The sequence below is a fragment of the Mycetomoellerius zeteki genome, unplaced genomic scaffold (assembly GCF_001594055.1).
Source record: "Mycetomoellerius zeteki isolate Tzet28-1 unplaced genomic scaffold, Tzet1.0 scaffold155, whole genome shotgun sequence".
Classification (NCBI taxonomy): domain Eukaryota; kingdom Metazoa; phylum Arthropoda; class Insecta; order Hymenoptera; family Formicidae; genus Mycetomoellerius; species Mycetomoellerius zeteki.
In genome coordinates, this window is record NW_017256500.1 from 872527 (window position 1) to 884343 (window position 11817).

The 11817-nt window shown below is 33.9% G+C and overlaps 1 protein-coding gene across 5 annotated transcripts in view; it reads left to right on the forward strand.

The window, feature by feature from the left end:
- LOC108720796 (protein gustavus) overlaps nt 1-11817 on the forward strand; it is a 185523-nt gene that overhangs the window by 97118 nt on the left and 76588 nt on the right. The window contains exons 1-3 of one of the 5 annotated variants that reach the window (XM_018444985.1): nt 2763-2831; nt 3244-3469; nt 10389-10427. The exons of 1 other annotated variant lie outside the window; for it this stretch is intronic. In XM_018444985.1, coding sequence (XP_018300487.1) covers nt 3441-3469; nt 10389-10427 — 68 coding nt within the window. In that variant the 5' untranslated portion in view covers nt 2763-2831; nt 3244-3440. Of the gene's footprint in view, nt 1-2762; nt 2832-3243; nt 3470-10388; nt 10428-11817 lie in introns of those variants that run through there. 3 more of the 5 variants (XM_018444986.1, XM_018444987.1, XM_018444983.1) reach the window with 3 other exon arrangements.

Consider the following 11817-nt stretch of genomic DNA (forward strand, 5'->3'; position numbering starts at 1 on the left):
TATACGATAACAAAGACAGATAAACAAAAAAAATCTGTTGGACTTTATTAAGTAAGAACTACGCTTACTATCTAAATGGAAATAAAATATCTCAAACCATTATATACGATTGTAAAACAAAAACTTTAAGAATAAAAATGTTTACTTAGGTGTACGATTTTTTAAAATTGTAGCGTAACTTCTATCATAGATGTGTTAGCAACGAGATGTTACAGCAGACTGAGCGGCAGTCGCTGCTGCATGCTCAGACGGGTTTACGCGTGTCTCGCGCGATTTGTTTATAACGTAGCCTCGATTATTCTACTTACTCCTATAGTTTACTAACCCCGGTCTCCCCTACATATATAAAAAAATTGATTTTTATCATTATTTTATAACATACAATTCCATATATTTCTACATATTAGAGCACAAATTGAAAAAATATTTCTTTTTATTGAAATAACTTTTGATCGAGATGATAAAATGTCTCTAATCTTTTTGTATTATTTTTTAAATACAATTTATAATAATTTGTAATTTTTTCAAGTAATTCGTAACATTTTGCCTTACAACTTTTTTAACGAAGCCTATTGAAATTTGATATCGGGATCCCTCGTTTTCAATCCTAATTAGTGTGCTATGTCAACGACGCTCCACTGTTGTCATACTTCTAAAATATATTTAGCAAGAAAGAATTATGCTTATCTGGTAATTTCTATAAGAACTCTAATTCGTCTATTTTTGAATAGACGTACTTTTCTAGTTGAATCAGATTTCCAATTAATTTCCAATTAATCAAATTTTTTTCTACTAGAAAACTTCTGGGAAACATCTGGAATTTTTTAGGACTGACCTGGAATTTTTGTCATTCTTTATACTATTTATACAAATGGTAAAGATGCAAGCAATTTTGAGATTATGAAATCTATTTAATGAAGTAATCATTTTTTAATATGCCGTTTGGATACATCAATAAAAAGAAAAGTTGTATTTGAGTATAAGAGACCTTCCTTAAAGATGCAATAAAGCAAATTACTAATAAACTTAGATTTAATATCTACAATTATGAAATAGAATATAACAGAGAAATTATCGTCTGTGTTGAATGTTTGTTTAATATTATTTATAAAGCAGTAAATAATATTGTACCAAATTTGTTTTCGTTTTAATTCATCATAGAGAATTCTAACTATATATAGAATGTAAAACTTAATTAAGTAATGAAAATTAATCGACCTGAAAACAGTGAGAAGGGTTTTCTAGAATATCTTCGAATTATCCTTGAATTGATAAATCACATATCGCTGGTTAATAATCGGCATCGGCGTACGAGAGCTTTGAATTATGTAGTTCGGCAGTGATATTCGGTGAGTATGGCGAGAACTGGCGAAGTGAATATTCCCTGACAATTCGGGGAACTTGCAGCCGCCATTGTACGTTACACTTTAGATAACTGTTGCTAACGCAACAATGAGATAAGTGAGTAAATTATGCCCTTTGTTATATAGTAATGTTCAATGAAAGTTTATGTACATATACATGTATGTATAGATCTAATATGTGGCACATACATATGTATGTATAATATATACATATATATATGTGTGCCTATATAATGCTAGATGTTATATGTATGTATATATATATGTATAATATATGATAGTTTGTTGATTCTTGTTATAATAAGTATCATTGTCGATCAATATAATTTCGGAGCAACTTTCACATTTTAGAAAAACACAATGCAATTTATCATATGTTTTTTCATATAATTATCATTTCTAGGATCCAACTTGAACATTTTAGGAGATCAATCGATATCGCGAAAACCACACATAAATATCAAAATTCTTTAAAAATAATATTACAAAACCACGATATTTCTCGCTCAATAAATCAGAACAGCTTTTCGTTCCTTCTTCGGGCATTTTTTCAAAAATCAGACTGGTGTAACTAGCATCCTATTTTGTAAAAAATAAAAATTATAAAAAAAACAAATCTCCTCCCGGAAATCCGCGAACATCGACGAACTGATCGCCCCTACGCCAATGGCTGACTGCATCAGTGTTCACACGAGGTATACCCCACACGTATCCCCACATGACTGTAGTCGCGGCTTTCCCCTTACCTCTCCCTGTCTCGCCTGCCTTCTCCCCCTCACCCACCGCTCGATACATGTGAGGCATTCGCGGCTTCAGTCGTCGTTGGGACGTCGCCGAGGTCGTATCTCTGATCCACCTGGTATTTCGGTGCGTTTACCTACGTACGCGCGCGCGCGCATGCACACACACACGCACCATACGTAACGCGCGCGCGGTAATTTATGTTATGCACGCGTGCACGCTACTCGCCACGTAGCGAGGAACGAAACGACCGGGTGCTGGTGACACGAGACGGATAAGTTCCGGTGGGAGAATACGACGAAGACGACGACAACGAACGCTGTGTGCTCAGGTTCATGTTACCGTAGTGTATGTGCGCGGAACAGTGTGCAATATCTTTTTTGTTCCATTTTTTTCCCTTTCCTTCGCGTTGTTCGCTATATGTGCGTGCGTCGTGTGCCGTGTGCGTCGCGGGAGTAACAACGACGGAGCTTGTCGCACTTTTTCCAAATCCCCGCGAGGCCGACGAATCTCGCGGAACTAGCGGCGTGATGTCCGCCTCATCGTTATGACCTTGTCGTATTATGTCGAGGTATCGTGAAAATATCGGTGCCGGGAGCGCCTTTGACCCCGTCAGTCCGGAGAACATATTGAAAGTTGACAGTCCGCGCCTTTGGTAGCCTTCTCTCGCGAGCCACTCCCCTCGAGATAAATCTTCGAAATTTTAACCTGCGGACGTTTTAGGCAGTAAGTAATTCCTGGTTTCGCTTTATTTCTGGATATGATTTCTCCGCGGAAACGACCGAGTTAGGTTGAGTTCAGATTAGACACGGATGTTTGACGTCTATACGCGACATTCGTGTCACGAAAATAGTTCGATTTTTCTTTGAAATTAATTATTCGTTGTATTCGCAAATCTACAAAACGCGTCTAATCATGATTCTTTAATAACTTTTTGAATTTTTCTGACACATTTATTTATTTTTACTTCTTGTATTTATATTCAAAATCCATGTTTTTTTAATTAATTCGACCAGACTGTTGAGTGAGATTAAATTTTTGTAGAGGCGCGCAAAAAACGAAAATAAGACGAAAGTGCTTGAATCTATTATAACGTGTACAGCTATTTATGTACTATTCGCGCTTTACTGTACTCCAGATTACGGAATCCATTGATTACGAACAAATAGAGAACCGCATGAAATATCCGCGTAACTAACGAGATGGTTTTGGCTGGTTTCGAGGGGTTTGGAAAAATCGTGCGACAGCGAGCCAGTTAACCAGGAGGAGAATCGAGCCGCACACCGAATATCGAGAGGCGTCGGTGACAAGCCTGCCGGATACGCGCATCGAGATATGGATTGGTCGATGAAAGCTCGCCGATCGTAAGTTTCTACTAGAAAGTGAAATCAAATTTCAAAAATCCTCCCGCGCCGCTAGTTTCGATGGATCGATCGATCGATCCATAGATTGTTCAAAAGGTCAATGACAAGTCAGAGACGACGAGCGATGATCCGTCCCGAAGCGACGGGAGAAGGGAGAATACCCTTACAAAATGCTCAGAATATAAGCTCCTATTCAATAAACTGTCTCGTTCAGCGGAGCTGGTGATTCCTTTTCAATAGGACGCAGACGACGTGGTGCCGAGTGACCGGAAAGAAGTCCGTAATCTGATCTTGTTAAAAAAAAATGAAGACGCGAGAAAGTGGTAGACTTGACGGTAATCTGATGCATCTTGTAGGTCGTGTTGCGTGCAGGAAGAATTGTCGATTTGTTACACCACAGTGCAAGTAATCGAGGCTTATCAATATTACACCGCCAGTACTATCGTCAGCTATCCGATTGTCGTTTAAACTAGCGTCGGATTATGTGCACAATTCACGATTCCCAGTTCGCCATTCGTACGAAATAATCCGTGAATAACGTTCGCTATTTGTATGAATTAATTCGTGAATAATGTGAACAGGAGGCAGTTTCATCGAATTCACATTCGTTGTTTATTATCCGTGCCAATTCAGTGCGGCGATTTTTTGACGAAATCGAAGAGCGCAAATCAGTCGGTTCACGATGGTTTACACATAGAGCAATATATGATTTTACAAACAATGACCCAGGAATCGTTAACAGTGTTGAAAGTCCGTATTTGATAAACAATGTATTATTGCGAATTTACTATGAATCGCGAATGGCGAATCGTGAATCGCTAATTCCACATCCGGACGTATAATGTTCACGAAATTTAGATTGTCAACATGTGCGTGCGTATTTGAGGTTGGTGCTGCGGATTGAATCGACGTTTGCTTGTTGTTTACTAATCAAAATAATGTCCCCGGGCGCGCGGCACGTCGTCGATAGATCGTGGGAATTGACAGAGACGATGAGATCAGCACGAATTCGTGACGCTGTTAAGTTCTCGCGGCGTTCTGAAATTTTCATGAGCCTGTCAATTGACGTAGTTTAAAGCACGCGTCAAAATACGAATCGAAACGCTTATAATATCCGTGATGTCCGATTTTCGCGCGTCAGAGATTAATACGTGATCGCTTCATATGCTTTTAGCATCGAGATCAAAATTCACCGTCATTACACCAGATTTCAATTCTCGCTTTGAAGTTTCCAAAATTGTACGTATGACGCATGTTGCGGATCATCGTTGAGGATGAGCGATGCGTGGGATACATCGTGTTCTACGTCGCGAAATTCGTGTTGCCAAAATTTCCATGAAGCTTTTTATCCTCGCGCCAATTTTGTATTAAGTAAAGACACGCTCCGTGAATTCGATCGGCGATGAAAGATTTTTTTATCGAGCAACGCTGAAACTTTGGGGATACTCTTTTTTTTTCTGCGGCTTTCGGCAATTGCTATGAATATTTCGCCACGCATAGCATGATAGAATACGATTACTCTGACACAAAGAGTTTCTACCAGTGGCTGAATATTTTCCACGTTCTCTCGAGGTTGGCAACTTAAATGTAATAATGTGTGAATGTTAAATGTATAAATTATGCGGCTATGAAAATTCATAACCTTTTCATTTAATAAATTAAAAATTACTTTTCCCGTAACGTATAGGATTATTATAATTATAACGTTATAAACTAAAAAATATGAAAGGCGCGAAAAACTTGCTCTCCATGATGAATAATTTGAAGAAATTTTTTTAAAAAGTTTTAAAAATGATGTTAACAATAACGTATGATAGAATTTCATTATGAAAACAAATATTCTGTCTAAATCTCGAGGCAACGAAAAATTAATATAGAATCAAAGATATTTATCTATATGATAAAAAATGTAACAATTAAAAAATATTTTTTACAATATAAATATCTCGTGCGCTGTCTATAATAACGAACAAATAATATTTAACGTCTACAATTCTACTAGAAATATAATGTCTTTTATTATATTTCAAGTAAAATTTAAAATATGATAACTTATATGCCACATATTCAGCAGACTGTGCGCGCTAAAGGATCATCCGAAGGTTTTTCGAAGACTTCCATTTCAGCTCTTGCTTCAGCAAAAGACGTTCCATTCACTCCAATGCGACAGTTCAAATAAAGCTTGAAATTTGACATTACTTGGATACAATATTTTGAAAAGTAAAAATCCTGCAAATCTATGTGAACTGCGCGATAAAGGCAAAGTCTAAAATCACTATACCTAATTATAAAGAGTTGATATTTCCTATTCCTCGCGAGCATACTACTCCATAAGCGCGGATTATCTCGGTCGAGAGCTCAGGCAGAAGCGTACAGGCTGGCCTTTCTCTCATTCATTATTCGTGCCGATTCCTTGCGTTTACTCGAAGTTATGACCACGCTGTCGGTTGCATAATGACTCGTAAGCCAACAATGTTGTCGCGTAATCAAATGGCGCAGACGTTTGTTCTCGCTGCGAATAGGATTGCGCATTGTTTCTCCGTTAACAATTTCTGCAAAATGGAAAAAAGAAATTGCGTAGTTGCAGGTGGTGTTACTATCCATGATTTCTGTTTCAAGCTAAATCTTTTAAAAGCATATGAACGACCCTGAAAGTAATATAAAATATGGAAAATTGTACGTACGTATATCTCAGTGTAATAAATACAAAAAGGAAAGATAAAACTACATAGTTTAATATTAGTGTTAATAACAATCGTAAAATATGATATATAAACTAATAATAATAATATAACTACATTGATAGTGTAGTGATGATAATTATAAAATTTAATACGTAAACCGGAGTAATACTAGAACTACACATTGGCGTTTATAATAACATTTTACGATACTAGCTAAAATAGGATGAGAGAGGAATGAAATTAAAGAAGCTAATTACTGATGTATGATGTTTGGTAACATAACAATTATGGGCAGGCATTAACGTCAGGTGAACCGGTAGATTGCAAACATGGTGAACAAATCACATGGTTGATTTCGTGCGTGTGTAGGTCGGGATAACAACGCGCTCTAAATATATTTCGCGTAAGATGGATATGTGCTGTTACGTATTCAAGCAAAATCATGACGTGCGTCAGCTGACTAATCCAGCCGACGCATACGTAACATAGGCATAAATACTGTAAATTGAATTAACGTGAATATTGGGTATTCGATATTATATATGAAATTAATTTCCCTGAAACTTCCTCGATACGCGAATATAATCGATAAACATAACTAAATGTATACGCAATACATATAACTTTATATCAAATTATTATTCACAGGCTTCTTAAGCATATTAAAAAACTGCAGTATACCTACATTTAAAAAATGTAATATGTCTTCCTGAATTTTTACAACGAATTTATTCAAATGTTATTATTTTATTAACTCCATGCGATCTTTATTATTTATATAAGAACATGAATGTACTTTTATATTGAGATGGTGTTTCGAAAATTTAAAAGTATTTTTAGAAGAATCTTTAAAGAATCGAGGTCACAGCTGATGTCAGAATATAATCGAATGTATAATACTACATAGTTTGAGAGAACAATTTTTTGATGTTTACCGCTAGATTTAGGTATGGGATTAGAATTAATCGCGTGGAAAACAACGCAGCGCGAAAGCGCGCGTCATTTTTAGCATTATCGCGGTATTCTCTTAACGAACTCGACGCTAAATCAACGTGGAACATGCCGTAAATCTATGCGGGCAAACTAGTTAGGCAATATACGGAGATTCCACGTGGATTTACGAGCGACGGTCGTCGATATGAGCAAAAAGAAGAGAAGTGGTTCGCGCGAGGGCGGTCTGCTCTTTGCGGTTGAAGATTTTCGGCGGTCCGCTAGGAAGGCGGGCAAAGGGAGCAGACGAGAAAATCGATGAGTCGACCGGGACGAGATGCGATAAATTTTCGTTGGCATTACCGACTGCAAGAAAGTCGCCGAAGAAGCTTTTCGAAGGGAACGACCGGTTGCCCGACGAAGCACACGAAAGGGTCAAGCTGCGAAGAGGTGGTGTAGAGGAGAAAGAGGAAGAGTAAAAGAGAGAGAAGAGGTCGTTCGATCGAGGAGTAATGAGAGCTTACTGGGTGTAATGACCTCCACCTTGGGTCAGCGCCGTGGCGAGTGAATTGTGGACCCTTTGGGACGCTCTCGATGCATCCACATCATTTATTCGATCATTGTTGATTTCGAAAATAAGGGATTAAGATCAGAAAATCAGCAATTCGGAAATTAAAAGTTGCCAGAAACAGTATTTTCTAAACGAGACTTGCTTTTAATCTTAAAGACAGCTCTTCGATTGCCAAACAATATCGAATGTTTGAGTGCGTTTACTTATTGTGACTAGATATAAATTTATTTATTTGACATCACAATTTATGCTTTTTCCGCGGAAATATATCTTTATTAATAATTAATTATCTATATGCACGCATTTATATGCTTGTACTCAACTGCGGTTCGAAACTAAAATTGAAAACATTTTACAACTGTTATTCGAAATATAATCGTCAGACCATAAACTTTAAATTTAAACATATTTCAGATATCATATATTAATGTATCTATTAGCAATTAATTTTCTGACGATTACATCGCTTGAGGTTTAAAAGTTTTGTCAAAAGATTTAATAATATTATTTAAAACGTTTTTAATGAAAGAATATTTAATTTAATACGGATATGATACATTCACGTCAAAAACTTAAACAAACGTTTAACATTCATTAAATTTTTCTCTGTCAATTATCAACAACAAGTTTGGGTAGAAACTATCGGACGTAATATTCCTATAACAAAAGAATATTTAGAAAGCGTTCACTTGAATCGTATTGAACGATACTATATTTGGCTGCGCCATTTCCGGAATATGATAACGCTAACGCAAAAGCGTTATTTGATGAGAACTGATTTTCGAGGTGACAATCAGCATAATTTTACTGATGATGAATGTGAAAAATACTGACATGATGTTTGAGGAATTTATTTTTTCCTGTTAAAGATTAAAAATTAAGGTTTAGATTGGTGAAATAAACGATTAAAATTATGTAGTTTCGTATATATGTAATATCAATAATTTAAATGAAAATTAAATAACAATTTTCGTTTATTTCTGTTCGATCAAGAATTATCAAAGGGCAAAATTTTCAGAGTATTGAAAATAAGTGATAATTCGTTTTTGCACATTAATAATATTCTAAAAGTAAATATTTTATAATTGCAAATACGAAATTGCTTTCAATTTGCGTTTACGTTGCGTGAACATCGAAATTATTTCTGTCCAAAAATAACACGTAATTGAAATAGTAATTCACCAGAAAAGGCTATGAGAAAATGTTACATGCACCTAAATTTTCATTAAAGACAAATTGACTCTACGACAGTAAACGATTCATGAAAGTATCGACTATACTTCTGGCATACCATATATAGTCCAACAGTGTGTATTACACCACGTGTCGAGTATGGCCTGTCTTTAGTAATGGAACACCCGATGAAAGAAAGACACCCTCGTTTCCTTTTCGGCATTGCACTCACGCTTCTCTGACAGACGCCGATTGGTACCCATAAACTCAGAAAACAGCGGCCTACAAATAGTCAAGTGCATTCACCTTTTTAACGAACCTTTTTTATCAACCGATGCACATGATTTTGACCTAAAATGACCTAAAATGTAATTAAATTTATGTTCACAAAAAACACGCGATATATATATGGATTTCATACGTTTATGAATCTGTATGAAATACAATGCGAAATAATATTACTTCTTGCTATATATAAATAATAAACATTTCTTAAACATCTTTAATTTTTTATATTAGGCTGTAATGAAATATAATTATTAACAATTTTAACAATTTTGCTAATGATTAAAAATAGTTGTACGATTTAATAAAAAATTAAATTTTTCAATTGTTTGTGGTTTAAAATTTTTTACGTTATCAGATATATGTCAGAAAATAGGGAAAAGTTGCCGAATGCGTACCACTTAACCTATTTTTTTATTATGTTTTCCATTTGGCACTGTTTTATATGCAAATGAACATTAGAAATTGTAGCTTGAGGTTTTGGACGCTTATTATTACATGTTTAACTTTCCACCAATAATAAATTAATTTGTTATAAATCTTTTTGTAACATGCTCCAAAGGTACGATTTAGGCGACCGGTCGCCTAAATCGTACCTATAGGTATTTTTTATCGTATTTCCTTTGAAAGTATTGAATTTATGAATAAAATAACAATAATAAAAAACAAATGACACAAAAATAAATTTACTTATATTTATTTTTGCACTTGGTATTTATATTGATATCAATTATTAGTTTTATTATTGTCACTTATCTTTTGATGTACGATTTAGGAAACTTAACGAATTTTGTAAAAATATCGATTTAATCTTTACAATGGTTGCAAATATGTATATACAGTGAATGTAAAATACTTTACAATAAATCTTCTTTTATAAAAATACAAAAATTTATAATAAAATTGGACGATCGCGTTGTTATCAGCTACATAAGTTGATTAAAAATTAATATCAGATGTAGCTGAATTTTTAAAACGCCGCTAACATCCATAAAACAAGATGTAGGCTGTTATATTTTTGTTTATATTACTCATTTCTCATATATTTTATATTATTGTTACTAAATATTGCCTATATTAACTAATAATATAAAATATTGATAAGGTACGATTTAGGCGACCAGTACGCATTTGGCAACTCTCCCCTACATTTTATACATAGTGAGAATTTTGATATAAATTATCTTACATATATACGTTACGTGATAAAATGTAACTGTAGGTACACAGTATCAAGCATGTGAGAAATGATTATTCTTTTATTTTTTTCTTTCAGAGTGGACCGTTTCGTAGCGAACAGAAATGAGGACACGAGGTATATAAATTACTTGGCATTTATCGAATTTAAATACGTACATTGATTCTTCTATCTCTATCTTTAATCTCTGTCACTAATATCTTTATAACTGACAATTTTGTTATTAATATTCGTACACAATAATGTTACGCTGTACAATAATAACAAATTAAAAAAATGCAGAATGTTTAACTTTCGATTTATTTCTAAATAATTTTAGAAACTAAATATCGACTTTATAATAGACAGCAAATATTATTTTTTTATTTTCTTTGTTTAACGAAAAAGAATATTAGTTTTCTTTCTCATTTTGTGAAAATTATAAATTTTAGACAAAACGCATTTTGAAAGTTTGTTTCCCAAATAATACATGAACATTATTTAAAAGTTAGTATATATATTTCACTTTTAGTAAATAAACTGTAATAATTTTGAGAAAAATATTTTTCAAATACTAAATATTTCAAAATATGAAACCGAATTTTTAGCGAAATTTCAACATAATTGTCAGTTTAATTTCTCATCCTCTGATTTATTTTAACACACATATAAATACATATATAATATGTATATCTATTGAATATAATTTAAAATATAATTTGAAATAAAAATAATTTTATCCTGAACTAATATAAAAACATCATAGCTATCGCATGAAAAATTTGTAAAAGTTTCATCCAAAAAAAATATTCTACTGATAAGCGAGGAATTCCTCTTAGCATTTCCTCTAAGCAAAAAATCTTACATGAATCAGGCGTGTATATTTATAAATAACACGTATTCATCTATAAAAATGAGGACACATGAGCTATGATCAAAAATAAATTCTTTTATAATACAAAATTCTATTATAATAACTCGAATAGCCTTTTGAAATAAGAAGATATACAAGATACTAGCGGCACGCTTATTTGTTAGAAGTCTGTCATTTACGTGCTACCGTAGCTACGTGTGCATGTCAGTACATGCAAGACACTCTTCTAATATTAAAAGGATTGCAATCCTAAATGCAGCACTTTATGGTTAGGTATACGAAATTCCTTTACTTTGTAGAGTATCTTCTTGAGATCGTATATAAAGGAAAACCTCTAAATGGCAGAATATTTTTTTTGGATGTTGATATTTAAAAAGATACGGATTTGGGATCGTAGATGTGATACTATATCGAAGGGTAGGCGTTTGAGTATAGAAAAACTAGTATACAATTCAAAGTAAACGAAGAAGAAATTCATAGAAGAGCAGTGTTCATGAAAGTGTTAAGATTTAAATTTTTGAAGTCTAATGGAGTGCTACAAAATTTGGAACTCTAACATCAGTTTGACAAATGATTTATTATTACTTCAGATTATTTCTGTAGAGATTTCATATCGTGAAAATAATCTTAGAACCACGTAAAGTATGTAGGGAA